Here is a 23,216-nt window from a genome sequence, read left to right on the forward strand (position 1 = left end):
TGAGAACAAATCTTTGACAATATGCAACAGCAGGCTGTTGCATATTGTCAAAGATTTGTTCTCATCTAATGCCATTTTGAATATGCAAAATGAAGAATTGAGATTGAGAAAGTCTGCCAGTAGGTCATTAACTCACATTTAAGTGGGCAAATCTCATTAAACCATGTGCAGGCCACATTTCACCCCAGAATCTAAAGAATTTAGATTTCTCATTACTGCAATACACTCGTTTAATTCTTGGTGTGTTTATTATTATTATTATTATTATTTTTATTAAGTCCTTTTTGTTCAGATGTGTTTTAAAATGAATTTTACAGAAATTACACAACAATATGGTGAAATGCTATGGTTAGGGCCCTTGTAATGTGTACTGATGCTGTTCATTTACATATTAAGGACTTTGTATAGTGCCAACGATTACGAAATCACAGTTCTGTTTGTTGTTATTGGTATTCAATGAAGCTTCTCTTGTTTTAGTCGACTGCGAGTCAGACCTCTCCATTATGCTTTTCTTTGCCAAATTTCATGCTGAGGAAACTGTTTTATTGACTAGATTTAAAGAATAGCGTTAGCAGCTCAGATTGACCAATGTACTTTTTGGTTTTCCTTTCTTTTCTTCCATGGCCATTCCAGTGCATTTAGGGCAGCATTGTTTGACTAAGCGTTCTTGCATCTGTTAAACAGCACAAAACATGCTTTCCTGTTCATAATCATGGTGTTTATCATGTGATTCTCAGAAACATCAGCTTTTTTTGTGGTTGTCTTTTGGTTAATGCACTTGTCATCTGGCAGTCAGTGGTTTGTTTAAGCTGGAAATTTTAATGTAGCAGCTGTGTTTAATTTCCTGACGCTTTAGAGCTAGTATGATGTTTTTCCCTGTTCACTTTCTCTGCTTTCAGTTGCACAAAAAGACTGAGAGCATCTTGTCGCAGTTAGTGAAACAAAGTTCAGGGAGTCACAATGCAATTGCAAAACAGTTCTTAATGCTTCTCTGTTTTTTAAGCATTGATTCGATAAACTAATTAGTAACACTTCACAATAAGGTCCTATTAGTTTTTAATATTAGTTAATGCATTAACCAGTGATGAGCAATACATTTGTTCCAGTATTTATTAATCTTTGTTAAAAGTACACTATGTAATGGTTAAAAAACAAAACTGCATGCATATTGCGGAAGGACATTGTATTGGTTGTGCTTCGGCTCTGTGCGGATGGATATTGTTCTCCCACTGCTCATAAAACATTCACTACTTAAGAGATATAGCCAGTTTAGATGGAAAGGATCTCAAGCTGACTAGGTGAAGACGATACTGTAGTTTTACCCATAAATAGACACGATACTTCCTTGATAATAAATTCCAGCACAACGCTGCAACAACCTTAATGAAATTTCACAATAGATAATGCTTTACATGTTCAATTAAAAACACAATTCTAAAAACACAATAAAAAACACCATCATCTCCGCGTCACTTTTACAACATTTCAGATTCTCCAGTTCTCGCCGTCTCCGAAAAGCCAAACTAATTTTGATTCTTGTTTTATTACGAGCTCCGTCGCATTCTGTTTTTGCCTGCAAATTCTCCTCCGGTCAGCGGTTGATTCCCTGGAGATTTAGCGGCTCCATGTCAATCTTTCTCGCTCGCCTGCCTCACACACACACACACACACACACACACACACACACACACACACACACACACACACACACACACACACACACACACACACACGTACACACACACACGTACGTGTCACAGCAGCCGGAGCAACTTTACTCTATTTACAGATATGACTAGATTCGCATGGGCGAGTGACACATGATGCAATTTCCCGCCAAAACCATCCCGTCAGCGTCAGGTCTCAAATATAAACAGTTATAACAGGCTTACCGTGGTGAATCAGGACAAAACACGTTTTGGAAGAAGGCTTCTTTTTTTAAGTAACAAAGTAACATTACCTTTAACATTAGTTGATTTTAAAAAAAAACTGTCCATTGTTAGTTCATGTAAGCTGAGGTCCATTTAAATAGTGTTAACAGATACAACTTTTGATTTTCATAATGTGTTAGTAAATGTTGAAATTAACATACAAGTATGTTTTAGAACAGCTAAGGGGCGTTGTTAGCTACAACGTTGAGCGGAGTGCCCTTAGCTGTTCTAAATCCACTGTAAAACACGGCTTCAGGGGCTTATGCGGTCACAGGTGTGTGTTTGTTGAGTAATTTACAACAATCAGAATCAAGGACTGGAACTATCCATTTTATAATTCATTGTTAGTTCATGTTAACTAATGTGGTTAACTAATGTGGTTAACTAATGTTAATAAATAGAACCTTGTAAACCTTTAAATTGAAAGTGGTACCAACCAATTATTGAGGGGTTCATGGAAAAACCGCAGTACGGTCATTTGCTAAAATTTTAAATGCACTGTAAAACAAAAAAATGCAGTTTCTTTAAGATTGGGATTGAGATTTACTAGGGTTGTTCCGATTCCGATACTAGTATCGGAAATGCCGCCGATACCAATAAAAATTCTGGCATCGGTATCGGCGAGTACATCTAGCCATGTACCGATCCGATAGCATTTTATTAAACAATACCTAGTTATGCACGCTAGCTTTGCTTAACGCTGCAAATCGGAGACCAATTCTTCTTCACTGCTCTAAACAGTGGTTGCTTGTGGCAACACAGGAAGTTGTGCTGTTGCCACAAGCAACCACTGTTTAAAGCAGCGAAGAAGAAATGAAAACGCAAATTTTCAAATGTAGTCGCGCGGCAAGCGCATAATGTAAGAGACGCTGGCGCCCAACATCAAATGGCAAACGTAATGAAAGCGGAACAAAACTGCGCTACTCGCTATTTTGTGCTTCACGGACCATTAAACAGTTTGGACCAATGCAGCGCGAGCCGATCGTGATCAAGCTACACTGTTACTACACAGCGCTAAGAGATCCAGTAAAGAAAGCATTTGAATTCGCCACTGAAGTAACTTAATAACATCGCTGCGAGATCTAGCGAGAAGCATTCACATTCTCCGTTATTAACGGATCAAACAGCGCTGACGTGGAAACCAGGAACATTGTGCTTTCAAGTAACGTTACGTTGGTTTTATTTTGACATTATGAATAAAATTGCTGCCCTCAAATGTTAATCTGAAATAAAATAAACCTTTGTTTATAACTAACGTTACTACAATATTACATTTCATTTTTTTTATAAGGAGCTGTTTTTGTTTTATATGTCAAGTATAGCTCCATCATTGCTCAAAGTAAAAAATGATCATACTTTATGATGTTAGTTTTAATAAAAAATGTAAATCAAGGAAATTTCTCTGCCATTTCTTTCTTTTTGCTGTATTGAAAACGTACCGAACCGTGACACCAGTGTATCATATTGAACCGAACCGTGAATTTTGTGGACCGTTACACCCCTATTATTCATATATCATTTTTTAGATTCCTAGATTTATTTGTTGCACTTTTTTATACAGTTATATTGTAAAACTAAAATACCTTTTATAAAATAATTCTATCAATTCATACAGGGCTAGTATGAATTGCAGCTGTATAGATACACACCCAGGTATCGGATTAGTACTCGGTATCGGCCGATACCCAGAGTCCAGGTATCGGAATCGGTATCGGGAATGAAAAAAGGGTATCGGAACATCTCTAAGATTTACTAGCAATACAATTTCTAGCAATTTTGAAAATTGTGTTATAAGTGTAGCTCATTCTGATGTTTGTCCATGATTAAGGTTCTTTGACTCTTTGGTTAAAAATGTAATCTATGCTCTCAAGAAAAGTCCAGATTGTGAAGGAACACCTGGCTGTTGTTTGCAGAAACCAGTCATCCCAATGATCAATCTCTAATTCTTCGGGATATGAAGAAACCTGGAGCTTTTAGCCATGGTCCGACAGGCTGGTTTAAGCTGTGAAGTCTCCACGTCATGTTCTTGTGGGTGTCTGGAGGTCTAAAGACACAATCAGTAGCCTTGGGAACCCTCGTGTCTGTGTTGGTTAAGTTGTTATGTGAGTGGGTGGGTGGGTCGGTTATCTCTCGGCCTGTTGGACTTTTCAAACGAGAGAGACGGGTCGTCAGGGTCCAGAACACAGAGCCGATCCACCTACACATGCTATTCCTGCTCTTACTGTCATCTTAAGATAAATAAAGAATGAAGCGTAATGTAAGCTCAGAGCTGAAATGTGCTGGCCGGCTGTCAGTGTAGTGTATGTAAGGTTCAATTATACTTTAATCACAGATTATGAGAGAGATACCGCCATAACTGGAGCGTTAATGGTGTGTTCACATGGAGATTAATGTCTTCAAGTCTTCAATTATTTTTCTCAGTACAACAAAATACATGCGGCCTTAACTGCATGGTGCAATCTGTGAGTAACTTTCATTTACTCAGGTTAATTAAATTAATTAAAGTTGATTTGGTGATTCAAATGGATGGCAAAAGTCTACTATAAATATGACATCTGTATGTTTACATACACTGTTTTTAGTTTACCAATTTCGTGTAAAATAAAGATGTTTTTACTTCCTGAATGTTCACCTAAATACCTGAATACAACATATACAACTTTTAATTTTAATAATGTATTAGTTAATGTTGAAGTTAAGAATACGGGTGTTTCCAAAACACACACAGCGTAATTGTGTGTCTGCGTGTTAAAAACTAAGCTCAGAATCGATCCAGAATTGTTGGAGAGAGAATCGCAATGCATCGTTTTTTTTTTTTTCTTCTTTTTTTTCTTTTCTTTTTTTTTCTTTTTTTTTCTTCACCCCGTGTGTGTGTGTGTGTGTGTGTGTGTGTGTGTGTGTGTGTGTGTGTGTGTGTGTGTGTGTGTGTGTGTTTTATAAATTCAGTATGTTGTTAGGCTACTATTTAACTTGAGGTGTGTTCAGTAGGATTATAGGTTTTTGCTTTTGTACAAAATTTAGCATTAAAAAGTGAGAAATTTCACTTAAATTTAGGGCTGCACGATTAATCGAAATGAAACCGCACGTGATTTGGCAAAGGCTGCGATTACTTTATGCACAGCTTGTCAGTGCGGCGGCTGATCGGTAGTAAATGTTTCTCCATCTGAACACCAGAGGGCGTCTCACACACGCACACACCAAATCATCAGAACACCGGAGGGCGTCTCTCACACACACACGCCAAATCATCTGAACACCAGGGGGCGTCTCACACACGCACATGCCAAATCATCAGAACACCGGAGGGCGTCTCTCTCTCACACACACACACACACACACGTCAAAACATCGGAACACCAGGGGGCGTCTCACAAAAAATGCAAAATCGTCTGAACACTAGAGGGCGTCTCACACACACACGCCAAATCATCTGAACACCAGAGGGCGTCTCACACACACACGCCAAATCATCTGAACACCAGAGGGCGTCTCACACACACACGCCAAATCGTCTGAACACCAGAGGGCGTCTCACACACACACGCCAAATCGTCTGAACACCAGAGGGCGTCTCACACACACACGCCAAATCGTCTGAACACCAGAGGGCGTCTCACACACACACGCCAAATCATCTGAACACCAGAGGGCGTCTCACACACACACACACACACGCCAAATCATCTGAACACCAGAGGGCGTCTAACACACACACACACGCCAAATATGCCCCACCGCAGAAGTACAATAACACACATCATTCCAGGAAATCCCTATTGGGCATCATCGCTGAAGCTGAAGAAACAGATTGAAATGCTTTGATTTATTAAATGTTGTCTTTTGTTGGACAAGAGGTTCATAAATGCTTTGTGTTTGGAAAGATATTTGAAGAGTGTTGCTTTTTCAAATGTACGTTATAAGCGATTCAAACTCACAGTGCTTTCAGAGTGAGCAGCGTTTACTAATGATCACAGAGCCGTACGTCACTGACAAGCTGCGCATAACAAATAATCGCAGCCTTTGCGATTTCGTAATCGCAATAAACCAACTCGGTTAAATCAGTTAATTTCCATGTTAACTGCGATTAATAGTGCAGCTGTTCTTAAATTGTTATCAACTACAAAAATGTTAGTTCTGTGACATCTCTATTGTGTTTATCTGGAGACAAGACTTGAAGATGGATTCTTTTAAAGTAACCACCCACAACACCACAGCATTTCTTATTTTCTTCAGAAATATTGTAAAAATCGAAAGCTTTTTTGATGGTTTTAGATTAATTGTCTAATGCTCCGATAGTGATGCATTTTAATGCCCAAGAGTTTTCACATTCCATATTCAGACATCATTACACCCTCAGTACTTGCTTAAAGCTTAATTTTTCTTACTTGTCTCACTTTACCGGTTGTAATCGTTTGTCTCCTAGAAGCATTTCAATTTCAGAGAGGTTTACTGCGGTATACATCATCACGTTTGGTATCCAACATGCGCTGTTTTATTATGTAAAGTGAATGGAGTCATGCACCTGTTTTTCGCTCGTTCAGTTTGTTGACTGGTACGAAGATGATTTAACACACATTTCAGTCATTTCTACTTATGTCTGACATTCCTAGCTTTAGAATAAACGCTAGAAGAAGAAGTTCTAAATAGAACTTTAGGGTTCTTGACTCAATTTCAAACAACCCTTTCTGCCAAAGAGGAGTAATGTCTTAAATGTAGGGATGCACAATATAAAATTTGGCCGACATATTAAAGCCGATAAATAATGGACTATTTTCTTTGCTTTCCAGCTGAGACGCTTCAGACGTGCACTGTCCTCCATGATGGTCTTGAATTGCTTGAAATATGATTGTAATCACATTTCAAAAAGGAAAATACGGTTAAGTGCAACATGCGCTGTCATATAGGCTGCATAAAATGGTAATGAGAACATTATATTTGTGTGCTTGGGACATGGCTTTTAATGGTGAGACTTTTGTTTTTGTAATCAGGCTCTCTAAAATTATATAAAAATTTGGATTTAGATTTATCAGCCAATATATATCGGTTATCGGCTTTCAAATATAAAGAATTATCGGTATCAGCCAAAAATTTTATATCAGTGCATCTCTACTTATATAATGGCATAATACTTTTATTTTTAACAGGTTTTTTTCCTATTGATAAAGTATGTTTACGAGCTGTTTAATAAAATTTGATTAAAATTATAAATTAATGACCCAAATTAACTAATTAAAACTAAATCCATAAAATGATCCCATGATGGGAATGGACAATATGAAGTGCCTAACAAGAACCTGTTGTGTAGGGACTTGACTTTTTCCTCACTTACGCCACCAAAAACTTCATTAATGTCCAGTGAAACTGATGTGTGTTTCTTGTGTTTGTTGTTGTTCAGACACTGGAGGAGCCCCCTTACCTGACCGTTGGCACTGACGTGAGTGCCAAATACAGAGGGGCGTTCTGTGAGGCCAAGATCAAGACCGCCAAGAGACTCGTCAAGGCAAAGGTGAGCCACTGAATCATAAGATGAACCAAAGCAGCAGAGATCATTTGAAGATATATTTTGAATGCATCGGATGATCATTGATTAGAAAAGACTATTATGCAAATTTGAGGTGAGTTTGATCGTACGATCATCAAAAAATTAATGTAACATAAATAAAGATAATAAGAGGGATCTGTATTTTGTTTGTTAACTGATGTATTGTTCATCCCTACTATTGAAAGAGAGTAATGCTGGTCTAATGTTGAAATAGACTTAAGTGTTGAGTAGGGCTGCAACTAATGATTATTTTAATAATGGATTAATCTGTTGATTTTTTTTTTTTTTTTTTTTTTTTTGATTAATCGGATTTTTTTTTTAAAGCATTCATTTCCAACCATTTATTCAAAAACAGAACTGACAGTGCAAATTCACAGTGCAAAAAATCTTTCCTAAGCTGTTAAAGTAATAAAAAATAATAAAAAAATGGACTAACACAAAAAACATACCATGTATGCACCATGCCATGTATGCTTTACATCTGTCAAATATATAGGCTTTTTTAAAATAAAGTGCACAAAAATAGATATATTTTTGTTTAAAGGCACCTGAGCTCTCAGAACAATAAATAATTTATAAAAAATAAAGAAAAATACAAATCAGAAAACGTAACAGGGTTTGTTTGAACGTCAGAACTTGTTCTCTACACTACACTCACAGATGCACAAACTCTCACATTCAGACACACACACACACACACAGACACACACACACTCACTTTCTCTCACTCCCTTTGTTCAGACACTTTGCATTGCAATGCAAAATATACTGTCACATCGCCTAGTCAGGCCAGTTAGATATTTTGCTGCATTCTCTTCAAAGGCAGTCTTTGCAGATATAACCATCTTCCCCACAGATGCCACTATCCTCCGCACAGCTCTCGTTGTACCATGACTTACACTGACAACATCCCGATGTTGGAGAATAAAATTCAGAGTCATTTGTATTTGACGCTTAAGAAATGTAATAGTTATGAAATCTTACTGCATAAATTCGCAGTGTCGAGCGCGCTCTCAGACACACTCAGTCTCTCTCGCGCAGTGTCACTCGTTCTCTCTCACGTGCAGACACACTCAGTCTCTCTCGCGCGCAGACCAAGGTTATAATCGTTAACGAAAACGAACGAAAAAACGAAAACTAGGTGGGAAAAAACATTGTCGTTAACTGAAATAAAAATAAAAACGAGGCATTACAAAAAAACGATAACTAACTAAAACTGTAATGTGTGTTTGGCAAAACTAACTAAAATAAAATAAAATTATAGAGTAAATGTCCTTAGTTTTCGTCTTTGTCAAGGTCTTTCATTTTTTTAACGCTATTTAAAACACGCAGCGTATTCGTTCAGCTGCATTTCCTTTCCCTGCTCCCCCTCCGTCTCTCTGTCACCATAGTCTGTCACTCATGCGTCTCTCACATGCGCACACACACACACACACACACACACAGCCCCTCCCCTCCGTGCACACCGCGTCTCCATGAGAACGAGTGTTCGTTCGACGTTGAAAGCAAGTTCGCGAAAGGTTGGTATCTCTATCTCGTGAACACCTTTACACAATCACACATTAAAAAGTGGTATAAAAATATTTTAAATTCTGAATATAATTTTGTCAGTGTGTTAATGTCGACCCGAGAAGCGATTGCGCCTTCTTTAGAAAGTTAACTAGTCGCAAGTTTGAGGTAAAATGCACTTTTTGGTTGTGGTTGTCGATGTCAAAACACTATAGGCTATAAGCTGTGATTCAAATATTAAATAATGTTATGTCATTTTTTTACTTTTACACTGAATGTTTGCTGCTTCAATCCAGAGTAGGCTATTGACTGTATAGGGTAAATTTAGTATAGGGTGTGAAAATTGTACAGCTGTGGTATTTGTATAGGGTGTGAATTCTGTATAGAAGATGTGTAGATTTTTGGTACAGCGTGTGGATTTGGTAAGAGGTAAAGGAATTCCAATGGGGTGTGATTTTTTTTTTTTTTTTTTTTTTTTTTTTAATTGTATGGTTTTTTTTGAGTTATTATACAATACTTTTTCTGACCTTTTTGAATCTTGCCCCTGACAAATAACCCAAATTACAAAAAAAGACTAAAACTAACACTAAAACTAATAAAAACTAAACTAAAACTAAGCATTTTCAAAAAATAAAAACTAAACTAAACTAGCAAACCCACTTTAAAAACTAATTAAAACTAAACTGAATTTGAAAACTAAAAGTCAAAACGAAATAAAAATAAAAACTAATGAAAAATGCAAAACTATAATAACCCTGGCGCAGACACACTCAGTCTCTCTCGCGCAGTGTCGAGCGCGCTCTCAGACACACTCGGTCTCTCTCGCGCAGTGTCACTCGTTCTCTCTCGCATGCAGACACACTCGGCCTCTTTCGCGCAGTGTCGAGCGCGCTCTCAGACACACTCAGTCTCTCTCGCGCAGTGTTGAGCGCACTCTCAGACACACTCGGTCTCTCGCGCAGACACACTCGGTCTCTCTCGCGCAGTGTCACTCGTTCTCTCTCGCGTGCAGACACACTCGGCCTCTTTCGCGCAGTGTTGAGCGCACTCTCAGACACACTCGGTCTCTCTCGCGCAGTGTCACTCGTTCTCTCTCGCGTGCAGACACACTCGGCCTCTTTCGCGCAGTGTCGAGCGCGCTCTCAGACACACTCAGTCTCTCTCGCGCAGTGTTGAGCGCACTCTCAGACACACTCGGTCTCTCGCGCAGACACACTCGGTCTCTCTCGCGCAGTGTTGAGCGCACTCTCAGACACACTCGGTCTCTCGCGCAGACACACTCGGTCTCTCTCGCGCACTGTTGAGCGCACTCTCGGACACACTCGGTCTCTCTCACGCAGTGTCACTCGTTCTCTCTCGCGCGCAGACACACTCGGTCTCTTTCGCGCACTGTTGAGCGCGCTCTCGGACACACTCGGTCTCTCTCGCGCAGTGTCACTCGTTCTCTCTCGTGCGCAGACACACTCAGTCTCTCTCGCGCAGTGTCGAGCGCGCTCTCAGACACACTCGGTCTCTCTCGCGCAGTGTCACTTGTTCTCTCTCGTGCGCAGACACACTCGGTCTCTCTCGCGCAGTGTCACTCGTTCTCTCTCGCGCGCAGACACACTCGGTCTCTTTCGCGCACTGTTGAGCGCGCTCTCGGACACACTCGGTCTCTCTCGCGCAGTGTCACTCGTTCTCTCTCGCGCGCAGACACACTCGGTCTCTCTCGCGCAGTGTCGAGCGCGCTCTCAGACACACTCGGTCTCTCTCGCGCAGTGTCACTTGTTCTCTCTCGTGCGCAGACACACTCGGTCTCTTTCGCGCACTGTTGAGCGCGCTCTCGGACACACTCGGTCTCTCTCGCGCAGTGTCACTCGTTCTCTCTCGTGCGCAGACACACTCGGTCTCTTTCGCGCACTGTTGAGCGCGCTCTCGGACACACTCGGTCTCTCTCGCGCAGTGTCACTCGTTCTCTCTCGCGCGCAGACACACTCGGTCTCTCTCGCGCAGTGTCACTTGTTCTCTCTCGTGCGCAGACACACTCGGTCTCTCTCGCGCAGTGTCACTTGTTCTCTCTCGTGCGCAGACACACTCGGTCTCTTTCGCGCACTGTTGAGCGCGCTCTCGGACACACTCGGTCTCTCTCGCGCAGTGTCACTCGTTCTCTCTCGCGCGCAGACACACTCGGTCTCTTTCGCGCACTGTTGAGCGCGCTCTCGGACACACTCGGTCTCTCTCGCGCAGTGTCACTCGTTCTCTCTCGCGCGCAGACACACTCGGTCTCTTTCGCGCACTGTTGAGCGCGCTCTCAGACACACTCGGTCTCTCTCGCGCAGTGTCACTTGTTCTCTCTCGTGCGCAGACACACTCGGTCTCTCTCGCGCAGTGTCACTTGTTCTCTCTCGTGCGCAGACACACTCGGTCTCTTTCGCGCACTGTTGAGTGCGCTCTCGGACACACTCGGTCTCTCTCGCGCAGTGTCACTTGTTCTCTCTCGTTTGCAGACACACTCGGTCTCTTTCGCGCACTGTTGAGCGCACTCTCGGACACACTCGGTCTCTCTCGCGCAGTGTCACTCGTTCTCTCTCGCTTGCAGACACACTCGGTCTCTTTCGCGCACTGTTGAGCGCGCTCTCGGACACACTCGGTCTCTCTCGCGCAGTGTCGAGCGCGCTCTCGGACACACTCGGTCTCTCTCGCGTAGTGTCATAATTATAATTATAATAATCGAATTTTATCGATTTTATCGATTCGTTGTTGCAGCCCTAGTGTTGAGTAGAGCTGCACGATTAATCGATCTCGCTTCAAACACTCACGTCATCTTATTCGTAAACGATTCAGCTGTGTCTGTTAAACCTTACGATCACAGCAAACATTCAGATCTGACCTAGAGAGAGCAGTTGTCATGTATAGGTATTAAACACATGCATAGTTTGTATTAAAACTTCAGTGTTTTCAACCACACAGTATCATTATTTCTGTTATAATCGTTCAAATGATCACAGAAGTCCTGGGGAAAAAGTTTATAGATCAGATATAAACTGATGTCTATGGTAGCGTAAATAAAGCAAATCACCTTTTGAATGTAACTTAATGTTACGTATGTAGATTGTGTCAGTTACGTCGTTACGCCAGTAGGTGGCGACAAATGTAAAAAAAAAAAATTATTGCATGCATGTCATTGAATCATTCATTCAAGAGATTCATTCAAAAACGCAGATTCATCAAGTAATGAAACAAGCAGACCGCCAAGAATTAAACAAGCTAATTTGGATGCATTTGTGTGTCGTTGTTATTGGACTTAAATTGTTGTGAAATGTTTTGAAGTTGGAGAGCAAATTGAGTTTTCATTCCTAATGAAATATTCTGCTCCTTTTCCTCCTTTCTCTCATCAGACTTTCTCTGTCTGTCTCGTCTGTGCCCTCATGTTTTCTCCTGATGGCTCTCTGATGTTTTGTAATTGAGATGTGATTAGCTGCTCCTCGCCAAGCAGAAACCTTGTTCAAGCTTGTAATCATATTCCTGTTGTTGTACTATTGATGACATCATTGCGTCTCTCTCTCTCTCTCTCTCTGTCTCTCCACAGCAGTGTGTCTGTTTGTTCCGTCTCTCTCTCTTTCTCGGTTGGTGTTTATCCATTAGTCAAAGAACAGTCTTTACATTCACACTGTAAGTGTGTCTGAGAAATAAGATTAGGGCATTAGATCTCATCGCTGTCTGTGCGTTTATGCATGTGAACAGATGTAATGTCCTGTCTGTCAACTGATTTATATACGTATATAGTTGTCTTAGTTCTGTCATTAAGGCATCTTTTGGTTTCTGCAATGTCTGATTTATCGGATTTTTATTTTTATGTTCCTGTGTTCCTGCAATCTTATTTATTGGTCATGTGCATGTGATTTTATGTACTGAACTGACAAAATATATACCGTGATTTATATAAAGTCACAGATAAAAGCATCTGGCAAATGCATAAATAATGTGATGTTTTGAAAAATGTATGTTTTACAAATCATGTTGATTTATAAATACTCAAAATAATTTTGACCATAAGATTTTTAAATTATTATTTTTGTGTATTTTTATTTATTTATATTTTCATTTATTTTATTATTATTATTAATCATAATAATGATAATAATAATAATAATAATAATAATTAATTATGTTTATTTATATATATATTTAAAATATTCATAGGGAAAATTATGTATGTATATATATATGCATGTGTAATATATATATATATATATATATATATATATATATATATATATATATATATATATATATATATATATATATATATATATACACACACACATACACACACACACACACACACACACACACACACACACAGTGAGTGTAATTGAAGGTTGGTTCGTCAGGAATGACCTGTTGCAGAACAATCAGAGCTTCATCAGACGTGACTGTGGCGACATGCTGAAGTGTGAGACTTATTATCTCCTGTGACACTGACACATTCATATACACACACACACACACACACACACACACACACACACACACGTCTCACGGATGATATTCATTCGACAAACTGCTCACAGCTGGAGAAGTGCATGTGTAACCCTAAACACACAGTCATGGCAGTGTTGAGAATACATGGACTTCACTCAGTTAATCAGCTATGGACTTTCTCATATTCTTGTTTATTATTAGTATGCTTATGTACAGTATATTGTACAATCCATATATTTAAATTTTTGTGGATCGGATTCTCTCAAAACAATGTGCTGGGCATAGTTTTTTTTTTTTTTTTAATGATGACTGTTAATTGTTTTGACTTTTTAACTCGTAATTAACTTTTCTAGAGAAATAAAAAATATAATAAAAAAAGTTAAGTTTAAATATTAATTTCTATTCGTAACATTGAAATATTCATATTCTGTGAAGCTGCTTTGAAACAATGTTTTGTAAAAGGCGTTATACAAATGAACTTTAATTGTATTTTAATTGATACTTCAGTTGATTCATGCATTTCGATGTTTAGTCACAAAAGTTGTGTTGGACTTTATTGTTGTGTGTGATTTTTCAAGTTCTTCATGTCATTTAATTCAGATTTCAGCTTGTGAAATGAAAAGGATGAATCTCAATTCTTACGCATGGCGTCTCACAGTGTTGTGTGTATTAGTGGAAATATGACATCTTGTTCCTCCATCTTTATCCCATCCTCTCGCACAGCGCGTTTCATCCGCCCCGCTTTCAGTATAATTATCTTCTGTTCTGTGACACTCAATGATTGGGTTACCCAGCGTGTCTTCTCTGCGTTTGGTCTGATATCAACACAGGGACGTTCGGGTCTCTGGTGAGGATCCGGCTTCCCGATAGGAGCGATCGATGCTTCTTGGCCGTTAGGGAAAGCCCTTCCGTGTTTCCTATCCTCATTCCTCACTGACTGTGTGTGTGTGTGTCTCTCCAGGTCACCTTCAAACCCGACGCGTCCACTGCGGTGGTGCACGATGAACACATCAGAGGACTTCTGAAGGTAAGAGCAAACCTGCCTCCTTCAGCACAAACACAGGCTGTGGCGCATCACTTCCTGGGCTTTATGAGAGTGTGTCTGTTAGTGGTGCAACAGATCACAAAACTCACGGTTCGGATCATTTACGGATTTTGAGCCACAGTAATTTTTTGGATCAGCCAAAAAAAAAAATATATATATATATATATTAGGGCTGGGTATTGACACAAATTTCACAATTCGATTTCGATTCACAAGCTTGCAATTCGATTCGATTTCGATTACGATTCGATCCGATTCAAAATTGATTATTTTGGATATCAGGTACAATACATTGCAAAACGGTAATTATGTTTTTGAATTTCATAAGAAAATGGACGTAATTTGAAATCTGAGACTTTGTTTCATATCAGTAATAACAAAGCACAGAGATTATTGCGATTTATTGGATGGGATGCGCGCTACAGTGTTCCATTCATTCATCAACTGAAAACAGGATGACTAATCGATTCTTGGGATTTAAGAATTGATATTGTTTCGTAAAAATGAGAATCGATTAAAATCGAGAAATCAATATTTTTTTACCCAGCCCTAATATATATATATATATATATATATACATATGAGGGGAGGGGGGTGATTGTAACTTTGCTTTTCATTTATTACTTAAAGCTCACTTGAGGTACTTCGATACCACAGCAAAAACTACTAGCCTAACTGTTGAAGTTCAAACATTAAGACATTAAGTGAATAGTCAGTAATAAAATAGGAAAAAATACACAAATTACAAGCAGAGATGAATACTAAATAACACAGTTACAAAGTCTAACAGTAGTATTCAGGCAGGGGCGGTTCTAAGGTCAGTGGATATTCGGGGCTTTAGCCCAAACTAAAATTGGGTATTTTTATTTAAAGGAATGAATTAATTATAAAAGCGATTTAAGGGAATAAAGAAAAAGAAAGGCTTATTGTATTAGTGAAATAATTGTAACTATTTGCAAATAATATTTTATTTTTAATTATGCATGCATTTTCTCTAAATGAATCAAGGAAATTATAGCATATTTTCAATTCAAAAAGGCACAATTTAATAAATAAATAAAATAAGTTGAGTAATTTGCGTCACCGGATACTGTCGGTAGTTGAACATTTCTATTGTAAAACAGTGAAATATTAAATGTTTATCTACTTACATTTTACCAGGCATTCGTTCACTTCTTTAATCATTTTGACATTGATGAGCGAGACCGCTGAACTTTTAGTCTTCCTAACAACAAACAGAGCGGTGCGTAATGCATCAGAGCAGCATCAAGAATATCAAGTATATTGCAGTTAATCTCTTATTTGCATCTTAAGTTTATTGCCAGTAATAATGACAGGTTTGCAAAAGTATAGAACTCGGTGAGCTCGCGCAAAACACACCTTCAGCACAGCGACTCATTTAAACGCCTCTGATTGGCCGATGCGTTCAACAGACATGTCTGTGATTGGCTACAATGCTCAGCGCTGCAAAAGCACGTCGTAAGTACCTTTAATGCAAAGGGAAAAATATAAATAAAACTGTAATATGCACTTTTCATGATTAGGTAATCGTGGCTGCTGTAATCTTATTCACATTTGTTTTTCTGATTAATTAGCCCAGCCCTAGCACCGCCCCTGTATTCAGGTACAGAAATGTATAATTAGGCCTAAATGTAAAATAACACTGTGTTCTCTGTAGAAATTAAATATAGGTTCATCTTTGTGTCACTTTAAGACCGAAGAAACCTGTCCATGCTTAAACTAAAGCTCAAATCCTGTGTGATGCAACCAAATCAAAGCTATTTAGAACATATTTAAATGTAATCATTTTGCTCATGTTGTTCCAAGCCCTTTTGACTTTCATACTTGAACGCAAAACAAATGAAATATTTGTAAAGTAGCCCGTGATCACATCTGTTAAGCTCTCAAAATGCATCACAATGACACGCTGATTTGCACACGGTGTTAAAACTATTGTCTGGAGTTCATGTTTGATGGTGCCAGTGATGCCAGTCATCCATATAATCCTCTATTTAATATTTATATTGCATTGAAATCTTTGTTTGTCCCTCATTTGTTTAAAAATCTCCTGGCAAGCCAGCCGTTGCATCTGTAGCTGTGATTATGAATATGACGGTAATTATTCTCCGCCATCAGCTCATCAGAAAACATCTCGCTTATGTCTGGCAGAACTGTTTGCTTTGAGCACTTAGTGAGAGAATAAATGACAAATGCAAGCAGCTAATAGGTGAAAACCACTGATGCCCAGACTAGCTAAACCCTCAGAGCTAGTTATTTAATGGTTATTAGCAGGTCAGATTCAGTACACCTGAAGTACATCAGCATTAAAAGGCCAAAAGAAATGTATGTAGCATGTGAACATGTTAATATATTTCGACGCTGAGTCTCAGAAAAACATGTCCACATTTTGGAAAATGGAAGAAATTAAGTTATATTTTGTATAAAAATAAGATAAAGGACTATTTAAATTGTGTGTGTGTGTGTGTTTTTACATTGTATGTAAATAATATATGAATTTGTATTATAATTATTATATAATAATAAAAAAAATTGCATTACAATAATGGTAATGAACTTAAACTGTCATAAAAATATCAACAACAAAAAATAATCTTCATTTTTGCTCAAATAGGCTTCATTTTCTTCATGGATTTAAATTTCACATTATTTATTTATTTTATTTTTGCCCTTATTTGAACGTTAATCATTCAGAAACATTTGATACGATCATTTTACCATGGTAGTGCCACAGTATTTTATTGTAAAGGTAAACGTTCCTTCCTCAGAGAACATGATAAACCCTCACAGGCGTTTCTCCTTGAGTAATGTCAGTGATTATGGGGAAAAATAAATACATTCCGGTTTCTCATCTCCAGCTTCAGTGTTTTGACGCCCAGCGAGTGGTGTAACACCGTGAAAGCCTGTGAATGAGTGATTGTGTTTTCTCTGGTGTTAGGTGGGCGCTGTGGTCGAAGCCAGGAACCAAGATGGGATCTACCAGGAGGCCATCATCAACAAACTCACTGACGCTAGTCTGTACACCGTCGGTAAGTCCAGAACATTCCTTTCAAACAGTTGACTCTGTATCAAGCCCCTTTCACACAGAGATTCGGGAAAATACACGGATAATGTGTCCCGGGTTTGTTTGACTTTGGTTCATTCACACTGCCAGTGATTTTCCGGAATCTGTGAGTGCGTTCACACACATCCCGTAAAGATCCCGTAAAGACACGTGACGTCAGGATGTGATAACTCCTGTCAGATGTCAGTTCTGCTGATAACTCTTCATCATTTCTACGCGAAGATGAGTCCATACTCCCCAGTAGCGCCACTGGGTTTTCCGAGTGGCTCGTTCCCCATGTGCTGTAGCATAGGTTGTAGAAAGGCATATGCGCGTCATCATTACGACACACCCCTTACGGCATTGGTCCAGGACTGATCCCGGTAATGTTACTAGGTCCCCATTCCGGCATCAATCCCGGGACGTGTTTGCATTCACACAGAAGGCACTCTAGCAATTTTACGGCAATTTCCCGGGATCAGCGCGCTGTGTGAATGGGGCTTACCTGAGACAAAGAGGGAAAGGCTTCTTCTGTCCTCGTTTATGCTTTGCTTTAGTTTATAGCATCATATGCGAGAGCAACACAGTCAGCTGGAGACGCTGGGTAATTTTCAATTTTCGTTCAGGGCTCATGTTTTGATGAGTGTTTTTTTGTTTTGTTTTTATACGTTGTGATTGTGTTACGTTGTATGTTAGGATAATATGAGTCAGTCTCCATCTCTCACAAAAATAATTCCTCATTTTGATGGCTTAATTTGAATTTAGTGCACATATGTGTCGCCACATGTAGAGGAAATCTTGAGGAGTCTTAGATAAAGTTCTGATGGTAAATTTCGCAGAAGACCTGTGAGTCACAGCGGATGTTTTCTCCAGCAGATGGTTTGTATGTCTGTAATTTGACACTGTCGTTCTTTCGATTTTACCTTAACCATATTCTATGCTAATGAAGTTTCAAGCCAACTGGTGATAAGTTTTATTCTCATTTGGTGTTCATAACCACATGAAATGGACTCGCTTCGCCCGATTTTATACACCTTTTATTCGCCTTTAGCCATTTATACAAAGGCAGCTCAGAAACTGACCTGTTATGATTATGATCTTTCTTTAGTGTGTGATGTTGCTGTTTGAGCATGATAAAGCTTTCCTCCAGCAGATCTTCTCTATATCAGTGTCAGTGTTTCTGAACTCCTGAAACGCCTCCATTGTAGTCTTGAGTTTCTTCCGGGAACAAACACGTCACAATATTCCTCATTTAAATAATTCATACGCAGAATAAAGGGGCGGGGCCTGGTTGAGTTAGTTAGTAGTGTGTTAAACTGGCGGTTATGTTAAGGAGCGGGACATTTCCCAAACACACTCGAAGCTCTTGACCAATCACAACACAATGATTCAGCCGACCAATCAGAGCACAGTGTGCTTTTCAGAAGGAGGGGCTTCATATAGACAGGAACTAAACAGAGCGTTTATGAGCTTCCAAGCATGACCCTGTTTTAGTAGAGCCTAAAAACGGCTAAAAAAGTAGGGCTACACGATTAATTACAATTTCCATGTAATTGCACTTAAATTGATTTGGCTTATTGCGATTTTGAAATCACAAAGGCTGCGATTATTTAATTTATGCGCAGCTTGTCAGTGACGTACGGCTCTGTGATCATTAGTAAACGCTGCTCACTCTGAAAGCACTGTGAGTTTGAGTCGCTTATAACGTACATTTGAAAAAGCAACACTCTTCAAACATCTTTCCAAAAATTAAGCATTTATGAACCTCTTGTCCAACAAAAGACAACATTTGATAACATGCTTTTACTCCAAACTCACTTCATAACGACAGCAGAGCTCATCCTTCTGTGAGATGATGTGCTTCTTACACAGAATAGGGCAGTCGTGTGTTTATTAGTCATGTTTAATCAAAGTGTTTTAATCTTCTGTTTATTCGTACTATTCATGTTATCACGTACTATACTTCAGCGGCGGGGCATATTTGGCGTGTGTGTGTGAGACGCCCTCTGGTGTTCAGATGATTTGGCGTGTGTGTGTGTGAGACGCCCTCTGGTGTTCAGATGATTTGGCGTGTGTGTGTGTGTGTGAGACGCCCTCTGGTGTTCAGATGATTTGGTGTGTGTGCGTGTGTGTGTGAGACGCCCTCTGGTGTTCAGATGATTTGGTGTGTGTGTGTGCGTGTGTGTGTGAGACGCCCTCTGGTGTTCAGATGATTTGGCGTGTGTGTGTGTGAGACGCCCTCTAGTGTTCAGATGGAGAAGCATTTACTACTGATCAGCCGTTTCACTGACAAGCTGCGCATAAAATAATCGCGGCCTTTGCCAAATCGCGTCACGCGGTTTCATTGCGATTTAATTGTGCAGCCCTACTAAAAACACAATCAAGACTTTGAAAGAGGGCATAGTAGGTCCTGTTCAACAAGACTCTAGAGTGTGTGTCTGATAACTCGTCTCTCTCTCTCTCTGTGCAGTGTTTGATGACGGTGATGAGAAGACCCTCAGGCGCTCGTCTCTCTGCCTGAAAGGAGCGCGCCACTTCGCTGAGAGTGAGGCAAGTCATCTTTCTCTTTTCTGCATTGGTTTAAATGTCTAGTGAAGTCCTTTATATCGTGACACTTGCTCCCTTTTGCATCACATCCTGTTCTTGACAGTGTCATTTTACAAATTAATTTAATTTTGTTGAAATTTAAAGGGTATTTCTACAGACATTCAAGTTCAAGTGAGCTTTAATTTGTCATTCAGCAATATAGGAACGAAATGTTAAACACATAACCTGTATAAACCTACATATAGCTATATAATCTATGTAAACGTATAACCTAAATAAAACTACTCGTAGCTAACCTATTTAAAGAGTAAACACTCTCAGATCCAGTGTTTTGAAAAAGAACTTGAGGACATGTTGGAAAAACCTATGAATTGATTATAAATTAAAACCATATTCCAAAGAAAACATGTTTAGTTTGAAACATTCCGATTAGAAGGAAAAAATGGAAACTCCTGCAATATTTCTCCAAAAAGTGAGTTTTTCATTGCAAAATTGGCAACATCTGCTCAAACTGAAGTAGCAAGTAATGGTTTATTGTGTTCACTAATATGATTACCTTATATAAAAATCGTGAGTTTAACTTCTAATCCAGTATATTAAGGCATGTATATAATGGGTACATGAAAATCTTCTGCATGGTAGAAATGACCCAGAACCGTGTCGAGTCTGAGGCGTTTCATTCCCGGGTGATTATTAGAAACTGTGTCACGTCTCAGTGTTTGCTAGTCAATGATTTCAAACAGACTGTCAGTTGTGTAGAAGTCAGAAACATATTCTACGCAAGTATGTGAATGCAAACACTTCTAGGTACACAAGTGAGCCTCTATCTATTAGATCTGGTAAATCTTTATCAGTATTCAGGAACTTGCTCAAGGCACATTTTTTATTGACCGCTTATAACAGGTAATCTCAGTGTGTTGTGAGATTTGTTGATATGTTTTATGTTTTAATCTTTTTATTTTCATGTAAAGCACTTTGGGTAACTTCAGCTGTATTTAGCAGTGCTATATAAATAAATAAACAAAAGAAAAGAAAGAAAGTGTGAGTTTATATGTCATCGTCTTCCATAATGTAATTTTCTTCAGTCAGTTTGATGAATCGATTGTCAAGGCAGAGCAACAGTTTAAAGAGAATCGTGGCTTTCTCAGCGCTAACTGGTGAATCTCATCTCTGATTCTCTTCCAGACTCTCGACAGGCTTCCTCTTACCAACCCCGAACACTTCGGCACTCCCGTCATCGGCAAAAAAGGAAACCGCGGAGGCCGACGCTCCAATCCCATGTGAGTGCGTCTACTTGAAGTTTCGTGACAAAATGAAGAGGCGTTTACATGCATTCACTGCGTTTTTAGTCAAGTTGCCTTTATTTCTATAGCGCTTTATGCAAGTCATATCGTTTCAAAGCAGCTTCATGCTAATAAACAGGTAAAATAGCAGTGTTGCCTTCATCAATTAAGACAGTGGTTCCCAATTCCAGTCCTCGGGACCCACTGCTCTGCACATTTTGTATGTCTCCCTTATTTAACACACCTGAACCAGATCATCAGCTCATTAGGAGAGACTCCATGAACTGAACTGAGTGTGTCAGATAAGAGAGACATACAAAATGTGCAGAGCAGTGGGTCACGAGGACTGGAATTGGGAACCACTGAATTAAGAAATGACTTTAGTCTCCGCTATAAGCAGCTCTACAGGAGACAATATTTAATGTTAATTCAATTTAGTTTAATAAGTGTCAGTGTTGCAAAGTTCTTTAATTATGAAATGACTTCAAAAGCAGAAGACAAGAGTGTTATTATTCAGCTCAATTCAGTTCAAGTTCCCGAAAGTGCATTCAAATTGATATCACCGAATGTGAACTGTCTTTTAAGTCCATTTTAAATATTTATTTTTTGTCATTATGAAATTAAAATCCACTGCCTTTATTTCCACGTTTTAATTAGACTTAAATCAATCAGTTTGGTGTCAGACTTGTTGACCCTCCCGTCCGTCATATTTCAGAAGCGAAATGGGTCGCAAATGGCATTTCATGTTCACTTTAAGGACTTTTTTTAATAGTCATTTACATTTTTTTAATAACTAAATTGCATATCTTTTTAGAAATTATTATTATTATGATTATTTGGATATTATTTTTCATGTAGTAAAATAGCTGTTTGTGAATGTAAAAGCTCTGCAAAGTTTCAAAGATCAAAGTTATTTTTTCTTTCTTATTTTTTAAAGTCTCCTAAAATAAAAAGCAATTCTGAACTGCTGAAACGAGTCGTCAGTAATGCCAGTCTTACTTCCGGCTCGAACCTATGTAGGTTTGTAACAAATGTGCATAATGCCAGTCTACGGTCCTCTTTGCCCTCAATCACTGTAGTTGTATCTGAGACTGGAAGAGTTTGGTTTGTGTTGTGATGCAAAGTATGCAGTTTGTGTTGCAAATCCACTTTGATGCACCAACACAGATTGATACGGTAAAACCGACACCATTGTTACTGTTTGTATCACTTGATACAGGATTGTATCAAGTGCTGAGGAAGATGGTAATGGGAGTTTTGTTTCTGACACGCGCTGTAAGCGGTCGACCAATCACAACAGTCCATCTGACCAATCAGAGCAGAGCAGGCTCTCAGAAAGGAGGGGTTTAGAAAGACCGAATCCTTTATCGAGCCGTTTCAGAGACTGAGAGAGAAGAGCTGATGCTGCAATGGATATTATGAGAAAATGTAAACCTGTTGTAAGAACCTCCAAAACAAAATTAGGGACCTTTAAAATAGCATAATAGGGGCACTTTAAAGTCATCAACATGAAACGCCATTTGCAACCCATTTCACCTCTGAAATGTGCTGACGGGAGGGTCCACAAGTCTGGCACCAAACTGAAAATCTACATTGATTCTAATCCTCACCTGACGGATGAAGCATCTGTGTGTCTCAGTCCTGATGCTCCAGGGACGTGGAGTTTCCTTCTGGGAATACCAATTCCACAGTGTTTGCTGTTGTAAAATACACCTCTTCTGTTAGCAGTCGCACGAATGGGACGAGCGCTGGCCTGGAATTCTCAATCCTCAGACTCAGAGGAAAGCCAGTGTTTTTCCTCCAGTGAACAGCGTTCGTCTCGAACCAGAGCGTC

The 23,216-nt window shown here is 39.3% G+C and overlaps 1 protein-coding gene across 4 annotated transcripts in view; it reads left to right on the top strand.

The window, feature by feature from the left end:
- arid4b (AT-rich interaction domain 4B) overlaps window positions 1-23,216 on the top strand; it is an 88,528-nt gene that overhangs the window by 29,393 nt on the left and 35,919 nt on the right. For all 4 annotated transcript variants that reach the window (XM_084093856.1, XM_084093853.1, XM_084093854.1 and 1 more), the window contains exons 3-7: window positions 7,327-7,437; window positions 14,408-14,473; window positions 17,448-17,538; window positions 20,023-20,102; window positions 21,285-21,379. In XM_084093856.1, the coding sequence (XP_083949982.1) occupies window positions 7,327-7,437; window positions 14,408-14,473; window positions 17,448-17,538; window positions 20,023-20,102; window positions 21,285-21,379 (443 nt within the window). The remainder of the gene's footprint in view (window positions 1-7,326; window positions 7,438-14,407; window positions 14,474-17,447; window positions 17,539-20,022; window positions 20,103-21,284; window positions 21,380-23,216) is intronic.

This window comes from Abramis brama, assembly GCF_963993115.1.
Source record: "Abramis brama genome assembly, chromosome: 19".
In the NCBI taxonomy this organism is placed as follows: domain Eukaryota; kingdom Metazoa; phylum Chordata; class Actinopteri; order Cypriniformes; family Leuciscidae; genus Abramis; species Abramis brama.